Source organism: Zalophus californianus, chromosome 8, assembly GCF_009762305.2.
Source record: "Zalophus californianus isolate mZalCal1 chromosome 8, mZalCal1.pri.v2, whole genome shotgun sequence".
Lineage (NCBI taxonomy): Eukaryota > Metazoa > Chordata > Mammalia > Carnivora > Otariidae > Zalophus > Zalophus californianus.
Window position 1 is genome coordinate 37,619,781 of NC_045602.1, and position 15,736 is coordinate 37,635,516.

Genomic DNA, 15,736 nt, shown 5'->3' on the forward strand with positions numbered 1-15,736 from the left:
GACTCCAGGACCACGACCTGAGCCGAAGGCAGTCACTTAACCATCTGAGCCACCCAGGTGCCTATTCAAAATTGTGCAAAGGACTTGAATAGTCTTTGGATTTCTCCAAAGATGATATACAAATGGCCATTAAGCACATGAAAAGATGCACATCACTAATTAGGTAAATGCAAATCACAACTACAATGAGATGCCTACTACCTCATACCCATTAGGATGGCTACTATCAAATAAAAAAAAGAAAAAGAAAGTAACAAGTGTTGGTGAGAATGTGGAGAAACTGGAATCCTGTGTATTTCTGGTGAGAATGTAAAATGGTACAGCTACTATGGAAACAGTATGGTGGTTCCTCAAAAAATTAAGAACAGAATTATCACATGGCCCAACAATTCTATGTCCGGTATAAATCCAAAATTGAAAGGAGATTTTCAAAGATTTTATCTAACTATCTATTTATTAAAGAGAGAAGCAAGATTCCCTGCTGAGCAGGGGGCATGATGTAAGACTCAATCCCAGGACCCTGAGATCATGACCTGAACTGAAGGCAGAAGCCCAACTGAATGAGCCACCCAGGTGTCTTGAAAGGAGATTTTCAAAAAGATATTTGTACCTCATGTTCATAACAGCATTATTCACAATAGTTAAAACATGGAAGCAACTCAAGTAACCATCGGCAGATGAATGGTTCAGCAAAATGTGGTAGATACATATGATGGAATATTACTCAGTCTGAAAAAGGATGGACATTCTGACACATGCTGCATTAATGAACCTTGAGGGCATTATGTTAAGTGAAATAAGCCAGTCAAAAAAGACAAATACTCGAGGATTCCACTTACATGAGGTACCCGAAGTCATCAAAATCACAGAGACATAAAGGAGAATGGTGGTTGCCAAGGGCATAGGGGAGGGAGGGAGTGGGTAGTTACTGTTTAATGGGCTCAGGGTTTCAGTTTTGCAAGATAAAAAAGTTCTGAAGATTGGATGCAAAACAGTGTGAATATACTTAATGTAACTGAACCGTACGCTTAAAATGAGTGCATTATATGTAATGTATACTTCAATATAGTTGATTTTCTAAATCTGGTACTATTAAGGCCTCATAGTCAACAACACAAGAAAATAAAATAAGAACTGCACAAGGAATAAAAATCATTATATGCAGATGATATGTCTACAGAAAAACTTACTCAGATTATCAAATTTAACAGAGAAATTAGCAAAGTTGCTAAATCAATTCAGAAAAATCAACTTTAAAAACATGAGTGAGGAGGCACCTGAGTGGCTCAGTCATTAAGCATCTGCCTTCCACTCAGGTCATGATCCCAGGGTTCTGGGATTGCGCCCCGCATCAGGCTCAGTGGGGAGCCTGCTTCTCCCTCTGCCACTCCCTCTGCTTGTGTTCCCTCTCTCAGTCTCTCTCTGTCAAATAAATGAAATCTTTAAAAAAAATAAAAATAAATAAAAATATGAGAATAACATCCAAAATTATAAAGTATTTAAGAAAAAAAAATATAACAAAAATGTGTAGGCCCACTGGGGAAAATGATAACTTTAACAAAAAGACATTTAAAAGGCTATAGACAACATATTCATGGACTGAAGAACTCACTCTCAAAAAGCTGTCAATTGTTTCCAAACTGATACATACAGCTAAAGAAATTCCAATAAAAAACCCCCAAAGCATTTGTTTTTGTTTTGCTTTTCTGGGGAAGAGGGATTTGGCAAACTGACTCTAAAATCTACGTAGCAGCAAACGAAACAGAAAGCAACCAGAAGGAAGGAAGTAAATAAAAATTGAGTGGAAATCAATAAAAAAAAAATAATCAATGAACCTAAGTTGGTTCTTTGAAAGATCAACAAAACAGACATTTAGTTACACTGACCAAGAAAAAAAGGTACTCAAAAGGACCAAAATGAGAAAAAAGGGGACATCACTATGATACAGAACTCAAAACTACTGACACAGAAATCTCTTCTTGATTTTATAGAACTCAAAACTACTGACACAGAAATCTCTTCTTGATACAAAAATCTTCTTGATATAGAAATCAAAAGGATTATAAAACAGTACTATGGACAAATTCATGCCAACAAAGTAGACAACTTAGATGAAATGGCAAAATTAATAGGAAGATACAAATTACCAAAACTGACTCAAGAAAGAAAACTTGAATAAACCTATAAAAAGGAAAGAAATTGAATCAGTTAAGTAAAATCTTCTGTTAAAGAAAAGCTCAGCCTCAGGTGTCTTCACTGGTGAATTCTACCACACATTTAAAGAAGAAATAGTATCAATCCTTCAAAAACTCTTCCAGAAAATAAAGGAAGAAGAAACACCTCTCAATTCACTCGAGGAAACCAGTATTACCCTGCTATCAAAGCTAGAAAAAGACATCATAAAAGAAAGCTATACATGAATAGAATAAAACTCCTTCATAAATTATTAGCAAACCAAATCCAAAAATATTCAAAACAGGTTATACACCATGACCAAGTGGGACTTGTCTCAAGAATGCAAGACTGGTTTAACATTTGAATATGTTTAATATTGTAGTACATCATATTAATAGGATAAAGGGAAAAAATGATATGAGAATCTCAGTAGATACAGAAAACACATTTGACAAAACCCAACACCCATCCAAGATAAAAGCTCTTGAAAAAATAAGAATAGAAGGGAACTTCCTCAAACCAGTGAAGAGTATCTTGAAAAATCTACAGCTGAATCATACACAGTGGTGAAGGACTGAATGTTTTTTGCCTAGTATCAGGAAAAAGTCAATGATGTCTGTTGTCCCTTCTATTTAACTTTGCAGAGGAGGTTTGAGCCAGTGAAATCACTCAAGAAAAAGAAATAAAAGGCACCCAGATTAGAAAGGAGAAGTAACTGTCTTTATTTTTCAGAAAATATGTAGAAATTCCTAAGGAACACATATACACCTATAGAGCTAATAAATGAGTTCAGAAAAGTCTCAGAAAACAAGATCAAAATGCAAAAATTAGTTCTCTTTCTCTACACTATGAATGTATCATCCAAAAACGAAGTTTAAAAAACATTCCTTTCATCAACAGCATCAAAGAGGAAAAAAATTTAACAAAAGAAGTGTAAACAACATACTGTACACTGAAAACTACAAAACTCAAATTAAAGATCTAAATAAATAGAGATACATCCCATATTCACAGAACGTGGCAATTCTCCACAGATCAATGCAAACTGTCAAAATCCCAGCATAGGTTTTTTGCAGAAATTTACAAGCTGATTCTAAAATTTATATGGAAAAACAAAAGACACCAAACAGCTAAAACAATCTTTGAAAAGGTGAATAAAACTGACAGCTTATATTTCCTTATTTTAAAAACGCTTAGTATAAAGCTATAGTAATCACAAGACACTATCACAAGATAGTGTGACAGCATGTAAAGGTAAACATACAGAGCATAACATATAACATACAAAGGTAAACATATAAAGCAACAGAACACAACTGAAAGTCCAGAAAGAAATTTTTTTTTTTTAAAGATTTTTTTATTTATTTTTTAAGAGAGAGAGAGAGAGAGACAGCGAGAGAGGGAACACAAGCAGGGAGCGTGGGAGAGGGAGAAGCAGGCTTCCCGCTGAGCGGGGAGCCCGATGTGGGACTCGATCCCAGGACCCTGGGATCATGACCTGAGCCGAAGGCAGACGCTTAACGACTGAGCCACCCAGGTGCCCCAGAAAGAAATTCTTACATTTATAGACAACTGATTTCTGACAAAGGTGCCAAGGCAACTCAGTGGAGAAAGGGTAATCTTTTTTTAATTTGAGAGAGCGAGAATGAGAGATGGAGAGAGAGCACATGAGATGGGGGAGCATCAGAGGGAGAAGCAGACTCCCTGCTGAGCAGGGAGCCTGATGCGGGTCTCGATCCTGGGATTCCAGGATCATGACCTGAGCCAAAGGCAGTTGCTTAACCAACTGAGCCACTCAGGCGCCCCGGTAATCTTTTTTTAAAATGGAGCTGGGGCAACTGGCTATCTATATGCAAAAAGAAAAATTTAGATCCTTAGCTCATACTTTTCCAAGAATTAACTCAAAAAGGAATCACAGGCATAAATATAAGAACTAAAACTATACAAATTTTTAGCAGAAAACATAAAAGCAAATCTTGTGATCTTGTGTTAGACACAGAATTTTTTGATACAACACCAAAAGCGTGATCCATAAAAAAATTATAAACTTATTGCATCAAAATTAAAATGTTCATGCTTCAATAGATATTATTTTAAAAAGGCAAGCACAAATTAGGACAAAAAGACAAAGCCATATATTGGGACAAAATATTTCTAAATCACATGTGATAATAGACTTTTATCCAACAAAGAACTCTTACAACTCAATGGTAAGATGATGACCCAATTACAGAATAGGTAAAGATCTGAACTGACCAATGGCACATGAAAAGATGCTTAACACCATTAATCATTAGAAAAAATGCAAATTACAAACATAGTAGATACAACTGACAGTAACAAGTGTGGGTGAAGATGTGGAGAAACTAAAATCTTCTTACTTTGCTGTCTAGAATGCAAAATGATGCTGTCGTTTTTGGAAAACAATGTCACAGTTCTTAAAAAGTTAAACATATATTTTACCATAGTACCCAGAAATCCCTAACCATACAATGGAATAATGGGGCAATTATTAAAAAAATTAGTGATCTATAAGGCATGGATGAATCTCAAAAATATTATACTATATGAAGAGCCAGACAAAAGACCACATACTGAAATTTATATGAAATGCCCAGAAAAGGCAAATCTAGAGACAGAAAGGAGACTGGAGATGGGACTGGGGAGTGAATGAAAATGGGTACAAAGGATCTTTTTTGTGGGTGTCAAGAACATTCTAAAATTGGATATGGTGATGTCATGCAATGTTGTAAATTTACCAAAAAGTATTAAGGGAAAACCGTAGCAAAGTAAAGGGTGCAAAATAGGGGCGCCTAGGTGGCTCAGTTGGTTAAGCGTCTGCCTTCAGCTCAGGTCATGATCTCGGGGTCCTGGGATCAAGCCCCGTGTTGGACTCCTCAATGAGCAGGGAGTCTGCTTGTCCCCCCCCAACTTGTGCTCTGTCTCTCTCTCAGATAAAGAAATAAAATCTTACCAAAAAAAATTTTTTAAGAAGGGCCCAAAATAACCAAGGCATTTATGAAGAACAGCATTAAACTATCAAACTATATAAAATCCAGTAAAGTTCCAGTAATTGAGACAGAGTATTAGAGAAAGAGAGAAATGAAGCAGAAAAGATACCCCAGAAATCAATCTTTGTTTGAAGGAAACATATGTAATAGAGGGAGCAGGCATTACAGACCAGTGGGGAAAGGGCAGTCTTTTCAGTTGAGGTGCAGGGAGGCTGCTTATCTGTATATGGAAAGAGGAAAAATTAGGTCCCTACCACATACCATTCAAAAAGAAGTCAATTAGTCTTAATTCTTTTCTCCTTATAGCCGCAACCACCCTCTTTTTCATGTAATTCAGCAGTTCCTCCCATGTGGAAAGTATAAGTAGAGTGTACTTCCCTACTTCTTGACTTTGGGCTTGGCTGTGTAACTTACTTAGGCCAATGGGTTGTGAGTAAATGTGATGCAAACAGCCTTGAGCTTCTGTCAATGCCACGAGAGGAACACATCCCAGTTAGCCCACTGGTCCCAGGAGGAGACTGAGACCAACGTGGAGCAGAACCATCCTAGTCAACCTGTTTCATGAAGCAGAGCCAACCCAGCCAAAGCCAGCCCAGACAGGCCCGGACTACTGCCAGCCAATCTGCAGATGCATGGAAAAAGAAATGTTTATTTTTATATGCTAGTGAGAGGCTTTTGGTTGTTAACACCATTATGGTGTTAACTGATACATTTTCCAAAGGAGTAAAAAATAAATGTAAAAAGCAAAACTCCAAAACTTAAGATTGCCAAAAGAAGTAATTCTGCTCATTGAGGCACTTCAGAAAAACGGAAAAGACAGCCCACAAAATGGGAGACCTGCCACACATACCTCATAAAGGATTATATCAGGAATACATAAAATCAATTTATAAAGAATGATCAGCCCAAAAAGAAACATAGGCAAAAAACACTAACAGGGATTTCACCAAAAATGAAACTCAAAGCTAGTAAGCGTAAGAAAAGATGCTGAATTTCATGAAAAAAAAGCTATGTGACATCACTTTTATGCCCAATAAACTGAAAATCTTGACAATACAAAGTATCGGCAAGTATAGAGCAACAAGAGTTCTTTTACACAGTCCGTGGGAGTATAAACTGTTCTAACTACTTTAGAAAAGATTGGTATTATCTTAAATTTTAAGATGATACAATTCTACTCCCTGGTTTATATCCAGAATAACTCACACACATTTACATCAAAAGACATATATAACTATTTATAATACTTCATATTTAAAAAATTGAAAATAACCTAAATGTTCATCAGTAGAATGACTAAATAAATTTTGACATATTCATAGAATGAAATGCTATATAAAAGTATAAATTAATAAGTAAGAGCTATGTGCATCTACATGTACAAATCTTAGAAGCATAATGTTGAGGGGTACCTGGGTGGCTCAGTCGGTTCAGTGTCTTACTCTTTTTTTTTTTTTTAAGATTTTTTTATTTATTGAGAGACAGAGAGAATGAGAGAGAAAGCACATGAGATGGGGGGAGGGTCAGAGGGAGAAGCAGACTCCCTGCTGAGCAGGGAGCCCGATGCGGGACTCGATCCAGGGACTCCAGGATCATGACCTGAGCCGAAGGCAGTCGCTTAACCAACTGAGCCACCCAGGCGCCCCAGTGTCTTACTCTTGCTTTCACCTCAGGTCATGATCTCAGGGTCATGAGATCAAGCCCTGCATCGGGCTCCACACTGGGCATGGAGCCTGCTTGGATTCTCTCCCTCTCCCTCTGCCTCTCTCCCCTGCTCGCTTGCTCGCACTCTCCCTCTTCCCCAAAAGAAGTATAATGTTGAGTGAAAACAGCAAGTCACCAATAAGTACACAGAATATTTATTGTTTAAATAAAATCCAAACTGTTTAAATAAAATCCAAACACAAGCAAAACTAAATACACTATTTAGTGCATCATACACATTTGGTAAATCTACAAAGAAACAAAAGAGAATAAAAATACAAAAGAGATGTAATGTATGGTGATTAACATAACAATAAAAAAATTAAAAAAAATACAAAAGATAGTGACAAACCAAGAGAGGGAAGCAGGTCCAAGGAGACGGACATATATATCTATGTATGTGTATCAAATATTTTTTAATTTTTTAGCGGGGGAAGATAAAAAGATTTCTATTTTAGAAAATGGAAAAGTCCTATGTTTCCAAGCCAACTTCTAGAGATGTTTCTGAGAGAAAAAAGAAATGTGCTAAGAGCTAATTTTACCTTTTTTATGCCTTTTATTTTCATGATGACTTCTTTTCAGTATCCAAAACCTAATATGAAAAAAAAAGATCACACAATCATTTTTATGTATCAATGTCTAATTCAGGTACATCATAATGCTCTTGTAATTGTCTAGTGAGTCCAATACTATTTATCCTAGTAATCATCTAATATTTACTATAAGGGCTGAAAGATGACTTTTACACCTATCTTTTTCCATATATATTTCATACTAATAACAAAATAATTGGTATGACTTTAATTCCAGGGTAAGCCTTCAATTTTACAACCTAAAAATACCCAGAAATAAGCACCTTTGATTTTCTAGTATTCGCATACACTCAAGAGAACTTTCTGCCACAAGATGATATGGCTTGGTTCCAGGAGAATCTTTTATTTTTGCTTATATTTCAATTTAATTTTGAAGACACTGGGGCGCCTGGGTGGCTCAGTCATTGAGCGTCTGCCTTCGGCTCGGGGCAGGGTCCTGGGATCGAGCCCCGCATCGGGCTCCCTGCTCTGCAGGGGGCCTGCTTCTCCCTCTCCCACTCCCCCTGCTTGTGTTCCCTCTCTCGCTGTGTCTCTCTCTGTCAAATAAATAAAATCTTAAAAAAAAAAATGTTTAAAAAAATTTTGAAGACACTAATTCCAACTAACATATAGGAAACGAAAGAATATAAATGACTATTATTTTTCAATTATCTAATCCTCATTGAAAGAATATTTGAAGAAAACTTTTTTTTTAAGATTTTATTTGAGAGAGAGAGCAAGCACGAGGGGAGGTGGGCAGAGGGAGAGGGAGAAGCAGGCTCCCCGCTGAGCAGGGGCTTGATGCAGGGCTCGATTCCAAGACTCTGGGATCATGACAAGCCAAAGGCAGATGCCTAACCAACTGAGCCACCCAGGCACCCCGTGAAGAAAACTTTTGAAATAACTACTTGAGTATGTTTTGATGTAACTCTAAAAATATTTGCCATCCAAAGATTCTTAGCTTTCCTTCTAAGAGTGTAACAAGAGTACTAGTTCTTCTATTTACTGTTTTCCTTTGGTTAGCTTGGCTACTAAGGTTGCTAACACACTGAAGGTTTGAAGAACATTCCAATTTATACCTATTGCTTGGGACATCTGGGTGGCTCAGTCGGTTAAGCGTCTGCCTTCAGCTCAAGTCATGCAGGGATTGAGCCCTGCGTCGGGCTCCTTGCTCAGCAAGGAGTCTGTTTGTCCCTCTCCCTCTGCCCACCCCCACTCCCCCTCCACCCCCACCCTGCTGCTTCATGCTCTCTCTCACTTTCCCTCTCTCCTCTCAAATAAATAAAAACAGTCTTTAAAAAAAATATATTTATACCTATTGCTTGTATAAGTATAAACTGGAATGTTTTCACCAGCAATAAGTACAAATTTTCCTTTAAGCTACAAAAAATATATACAAATGAATAATAATTTTCTAAATGGAATTAAATTCTAAGACTGTCAGTCCTAATATATCCCATATGGTAACCTTAAAAAACAGTGTGTTTTCAAAATTCTTACCCTTAGTTCAAATATATTCTTTAAAAAAGAAAAACAAAAATTAAAATTGTACTTACTCTGGCCAACAATTCTTGTGTTTCAGGAGTCAGTGGAGAATGTGAAAACTTGCAATATTCACCCTGATAACATTTTGTTCCTGTATGGTAAAACTTGCAAGGATATTCATGTAATCCAAATGTTAAGGAAGAGAACAACTTTAATCCAATAATTTATTAATTTACTGACTTTATTTTCCCTATATAAAGGTCTTTCCTAATAGCAGAAACACTAAATTCTCTATTTAAAATATGAGACAATAGATTATTAACTGAATTATATGAAACATCTATAATTATATAAATCAAGTTGAATGGCTATCATAGGATACTTTTCCTTCATATCCATTTTTATAATAAACTACAGGCATATTTCACTGATACAAGAAAAGGATGTGCATTTTAAATACATCAAGAAATGTGATTATTTTTAAAGCATTCTTTTGGCGTGGGGGAATTAAAGTCAGTAACGATAGGTCTTACAAATCTGAAGCCTTCAGATATAAGGCCGTTTAAAATAGGATCAATTTAAACAACTTCAATATTATTCTCTAGGAAAAAACTCTCAAGTTAGAATTTCAGATTCCTTCTACTGAATCACTGAAGGAAAACAACTTTTGTGGTGCCCAAAGGTGCTACTACCCTAAAACGTTTATGTTCCATGTTTTTACAACATGTCTATACCATATGCACTGAAGAGTTAGGGTTATTTTCCAAATTAAGGGACAATTAACCTCTATTCAGTACAGAATATACAGAAAATAAGTACTCTCAAATTACGCAATTCTTGCTTCTTTTTTTGTTTTTTTTAACAAAGTAGCTTATATGAAGGCACCTACCTGGCTCAATCAGTAGAGCCTGCAATTTTTGATCTCGGAATTTTAAGTTTGAGTCCCACACTGGGTGTAGAGATTACTTAAAAATAAAATCATTTAGGGGTGCCTGGGTGGCTCAGTCGTTAAGCATCTGCCTTCAGCTCAGGTCATAATCCCAGGGTCCTGGGATCCAGCCCCACATCCAGCTCCCGGCTGAGCAGGAAGCCTGCTTCTCCCTCTCCCACTCCCCATGCTTGTGTTCCCTCTCTCGCTCTGTCTCTCTCTCTCTCAAATAAATAAAATCTTTTAAAAATAAAAAAATAAAAATTAGGGCGCCTGCTTCTCCCTCTGCCTCTCTCTCTGTCTTTCAGGAATAAATAAATAAATAAAATCTTAAAAAAAATAAAAATAAAAAATAAAAAAATTAAAATTAAAAAATCATTAAAAAAAACAAAAACAAAGTAGCTTATATGACTATAGATACAATTAGTTAATGTCACAGCAGAAATTCTGACAGTCTTTCTGGGGACTGAATAGGTCCCTCTCCTGAACCTGCTGCTATAATACCCAGGTGAAGGATCTTCATTTGAGAGAATTACTAAAGAATCCATCTTTTCTTTCATGGGGGAAAAAAAAAATCTATACAATTTAACCACTTTGATATTGAGTTGGGCATGGATAACATAATTTTACCATAGCTAAAACATAGGTTTCATTCAAAATTATACATATTTAAAATGTTCAAGTAAATATTTAGAAAAAGTAAAGTTATTATACCTTGTGATAAAGGATATTATGCAAATACAGACAGTTTTCACCTCTGGTACAATATCCTTGTACATAAAATTTACACATTTCCTTTTTCTTCTCTATCTCTGCATCATGATCAAATTTACACTGGTCTCCCTGGGCCAAAAGGAAGAAGGAAAAGCCATTATTTCTCAAAGTTAAGTCATTCGATTCTTACTAAACTTAAGATAAGCAAATGATTCCAGAAAGTCTTAGAAACACTAAAGTATAAAACTTTTTTTTTTACCACAATCTAATTCTTAAAGTTATCTTATAACCACACCACACATATCTGCTTAAAATCTTGTTAACTCCTAAACATTTTTAACACAAAGCATTTTTTAAAAAGTATCTCTCTTAAACATAAAAGAATATTTCAATAAAGTTTTCTAGTCAAACCTTTTCTAGAAGGAAACAGTTAAAAAGTGTACAGGTATGCTTTTAGACTATCCAATGGAAACAGGAGTTGGCTTTAGTACATTTTTGCTATACTTTACATTTTAGTATATTTTTGCTTACAGTTTTTTTATACCTTAATACATTTCCTTTCAAGAAAATATTTACAAATTTGTTTCCCCTTGCGTTCCACTGTATGTTGGTTGATGAATCCCTGACTCATTCTCACATGCTGCTGCTTCTCTTTAGGTTTATCATCCTTTGAAAACAAAAACAAAGAACTAAATGAGAGAAACAGAAATTTAAATATTTTATTCCATTACAAAAAATTATTTTAACCACCTTTAAAACATTAAAAAGTGACTCTTCTAAATTGGCCTTCATTTGTAAGATTTGAACTTTTGCACATCAGTTCAAAAATAAATATTCTGCCAATTATAACAGCATTCCAGCATTGAATATTAGTGTTTGTGCAATTTGAATATTTCATTGTACTTTGCCCTTATTTTTAAAAACTGGATAAAAAAATTTTTTAAATGAAAGTGCTACTACTTGTGATAAAAACCAAAGTCTAGGAATGAGGCTCTTGAGAACAACAGAGACAAAACTGGAAACCATAAGGTGAACCAAAAGCAGCGTGCTCCTTAATTTCAATGAGATGCTCACTGAGTGAGAGCAGGGAATAATAACCAGCTCAAGTTAACAAACATAACTACAAATACAACCTCAAAGATGGCAACAGATATAAAAACAAAAGGTGATTTTTATATAAAAACAAGAGAGGAATTTCCTAATACATTTTAGCTTTTTAGAAACATAAACAATTTTTAGTGTGTTAACTTGTGTACAATTTATAGCTTTTGCACACCAAATTTCTGAATAGTTTTAGGAATTCACTATGTGCAAAGAAGGGACCTGACTACATTTACGTGATCTACTTGGTAATAATGTCAAATCTCCACTTAAACACCATCAAAATTATGTGTCTAATAAAGATGTGTCAGTGTAAATCTTTAGTTTTATTTGACTATGTTATTAAATTCTAACACACACGTTTACAATCCGTTCCTCATGTAAAAGGGCGGTCAGCTGAATAATCATTTGAGTCAATGTAAACCAAATGAATCACAGGGAATACTGACGGGGTCAGGAAATAAAGATCCAGTTGTGGCCTGGCCCTGTGTGACTCCGAGCAGTTACCTGAACCCCCAGGGTTTCAGAGTCCTCATTTGTAAAATATGGAAGCAGGGCAAGATTTTATATAAATATGCTTTAATCTATACTATCTGATCTTTCTAATGTTTTACCTCTCCTAACTCTTGTCTTCTGGACCAAGTCTAACAAAAAAAGTTAGTTTAGAAGCCCTCAGAAAAGCACAGTCCTTACTGTCCTATCTTGAATACATCTACAGACTAAGGAAGAAGAACTTCTACAGAACAAAATCAAAATACCAGGTGGGTGGGGGTGTTCTGTAAGGTCACTGCTCAGAAATACTCATTTTTAATTTCCACAAGGACCGCAACAGTAGAAACTCTGTTAAGACTCTGTGACTTCTGAAGAGTTCTCTTGGCCACTTTATCTTCTCCCTGCTTCCCCTGTTTTCCCAGCCGTTGACAGTACAACACTCCAAAATCAAGGGACTTGTGTGCATGCAGTCAGGTAGACAGGTACAACACTAAGGCTTAACACAGGTGCTGGCAGCTAACGGGCGAGAAGGAAGGCAGCGGCGACAGTGACAAAGAAGAACGTGGAGAGCCCACTGATGGTGAGGAGATTTTTCACCATCAGAGAACCCTCGTTTTGTGGCTCGTCACTGAGGTGTAAGATAAAAATTCTGCAGCACACAGGTGTCCTCCTGCATGTCTACACTCTTGTACCTGTTCCTGTGAGCCACTGTTCCGCAGTGAAGCGTTTGATCCTTTCTGTCCAGCGCCAGCCCATTTCCGCTTCATTTTCTTCTGTTTACCATTTTTCTGAACAGCTTTAAGGTTTTTATTTTTTTGTTTAACAGCTAAAAACAAGAAAGTTAATTTGATGTGTTTAAATCTTACACACTAAGTGTTAAAAGTTTAATTTATGAGAACATGAAGGCACAACAGCAGTTTACTCTAAAGTATACTCTACAGGGGCGCTGGGTGGCTCAGTCTGGTAAGCGTCCGACTCTTGCTTGCCACAAGTCAGATCCTTCTGGAAGGTTCAGAGTATAATGGAGCTAATTAGGAATTGCCATAGCACTATAGCAGCAAAAGCTTCAAATGTTTAGAATGACCTCACATACTACTGTCAGAATTTCCATTGAAAACACTTTATAAAGGGGAGCCCAGCCTACTCAGTCAGTAGAGCAGACAACTCTTGACCCTGGGTTGTGAGTTTGAGCCCCACGCTGAGTGTAGAGATTACGTTAGAAAATAAAGTAAGAGTATTTAAAAAAACAAAAGGCAGTAAAACAAGAGGATAAATTTCATCTGTAGTTGTCATCTGTCTTCATATCTATGACTAAGTTTCATTTAAGTAATCTAAAAGAACATATTTTATTTTAGTAATCTAAAAGAATATAGAGTCTGACACACCACTGTAGCAGACATTAAGTCAATTCCTCTCTAAACTGACAGCAATACAAACAGGCATATCTTGTCCTTCATATGTGCAGAGGCCAAGAATTTAGCATTCTCCCTTTCAAAGCAGTCATGGCCCTTGATAACCCTCCTGTAAACTATCCATTTGTACATGGAATGTCTGGATTGGGGTGGGGGGGGGTGCACGGAGTGGGCGTCTCAGGCCATGCAAGCTCACATCTGATGTAAAGATCCATGGAAAGCATGATATTACTATGAGATAAAATGCAGGAGAAAATCTCCCCCCTCCCCAAACCCCAGTCCATATATGGACAACTGTGACTGATTCTCTAGATAAACTTTAAATGACAAAACAGTTTCCCCCTTACCTTTTTGGGTATCCTTCACTCCCTCTTTCTTCACTCTTTCTTCAGGAAATGGTAAGGATTGAGCAGCATTTGCCATTTCTTTAGCTTGTATATACTGCTGAAGCTCCTTAGCAAAATTATCTTCTGATTCCTGACTGCAGATATCATTATCACTATATACATCATAGTCCTTACTTCTTGATTTTCTATATTGCAAATTCTTCGGTGATGTTGTAGAGTTCCCAAAGTGCCTGAACTAAGTAAAAATTAAATTTTCAGTTTTAAAAAGCTGGCATGATTCAAAACAATCTGGTTATAAAAAAGAAATAAAAACGCCCAAGAACTGATCTTTGTTGAGGTTGGGTGATGGGTATATGGGGGTTCATATACTATTCTTTCCACTCTTACATTTTTAAAATTTTCCAGAAATAAAAACAAAACAAAAACCAACACAACATATCCATCCTCGAAAAAAATTTGATGGAAGATTCTGAATTTGTACACTAAATGTCTTTACTAAATTAAAAGAGTAAACCCCCAAATCCTAATTATTTGATATATATTGACTGAACTACAGTATTATAATTCATATTTTATTTCTCTCTTTGCATCAACCATGCTTTTAAATGGTTTAATTCAATAACTCATCATTTCATAAAAGAATAAGTAAACTGTAAGGGCCCAAGTGAAAATCCACTATATTAAGCTACATCACAGCTAGCAAAGCCTATTCTTTTTCCTGTAAATCATAGTGTCAGTGGCGCACACTGATGACAAGGAACAAAGAACTTCCCAGTTCTCTGTAATCGAGTTAACTTTACTTTCAGGAGTTTTCTAACTCTGTTGTTGCAGCTCCCCCAAGGCAGCAGAAGCAAACACAGGCACCCACTGGAACAGAAAGCCAGGAATGGCAGCTGTCCCCGAGTCAGCCTGAGATGATCACAGCAGACAACTTAAAGTACTATGTGTACAAGAATTTCCAAGTATTGGTATACATGCCTACACATGGTGACACAAGTGTATCAAGTTGTGTAATTACGGTTAGTATGTCTGATACATTTTAATTAAAAGGCTTATAAAAAAATGTCCAAGTGCCAAAAGGCTCCTATTTTGATGTCAGGAAGAGATAACACATCTACCATTAAACTGGCCAATGATCCTGCTCCAGAGCATGCTTTGGAGTCTGGTCTCTTACCTACTTTCACATAACTGATGAAGGCAGCAAACTCAAAACAAACAAAAAACAAACGAGAAGAACCTCTTTTATAAAATATACTAGGTGGTCCAATTTAATGGCTTACTTTTGATGTTAACTTCAGTTGTACCACCAGAGGATTGATCATAGGCCTATAAAATGAATTTACTCCCTGTGTGAAGAAGAATCAAGTGGAGAAAGTTTCCCAACCTGACAATGGCCCCAATGTATACCTACCTCATCTTCATTATACCAGACAAGACTATCAACCAATCCAACAACATCAGGCCACCAAGTTCCCTATCTCCAAGTTTTCAAGAAAGAGCACCTTTTAAAACTAATACCATAGAACAAACTTGTGAACAGAACATCTGGTCAGCAGTTGGCAGATGTCAACCTGGCCTCCTGTTTTTGTTAAAGTTTTGCTGGAACACAGTCACACCCATTCATTCATTTCTGTGTTATCTACACCTGTTTAGTTGTGACTGAGTCAATATGGCTCACAAAGTCGACAAGATGCACTACCTGGTCCTTTACGAAAAAGTTGGCCAATTCCTGTGATAATTATTATGTTTACATGGTTTTGGCCTTTAATTTTATTTAGTGGGCACAGGGAGAGCT

The 15,736-nt window shown here is 36.4% G+C and overlaps 1 protein-coding gene across 1 annotated transcript in view; it reads right to left on the reverse strand.

Moving 5' to 3' along the window:
* The window catches only part of ZC3H8 (zinc finger CCCH-type containing 8), a 30,629-nt gene that overhangs the window by 4,116 nt on the left and 10,777 nt on the right, over positions 1 to 15,736 (reverse strand). Inside the window, exons 3-8 of the mRNA XM_027623303.1 lie at positions 13,942 to 14,176; positions 12,875 to 13,008; positions 11,134 to 11,256; positions 10,607 to 10,718; positions 9,019 to 9,128; positions 7,433 to 7,482 (exon numbers count right to left, since the gene is read on the reverse strand). Of these exons, the coding sequence (XP_027479104.1) occupies positions 7,453 to 7,482; positions 9,019 to 9,128; positions 10,607 to 10,718; positions 11,134 to 11,256; positions 12,875 to 13,008; positions 13,942 to 14,176 (744 nt within the window). The 3' untranslated portion in view covers positions 7,433 to 7,452. The remainder of the gene's footprint in view (positions 1 to 7,432; positions 7,483 to 9,018; positions 9,129 to 10,606; positions 10,719 to 11,133; positions 11,257 to 12,874; positions 13,009 to 13,941; positions 14,177 to 15,736) is intronic.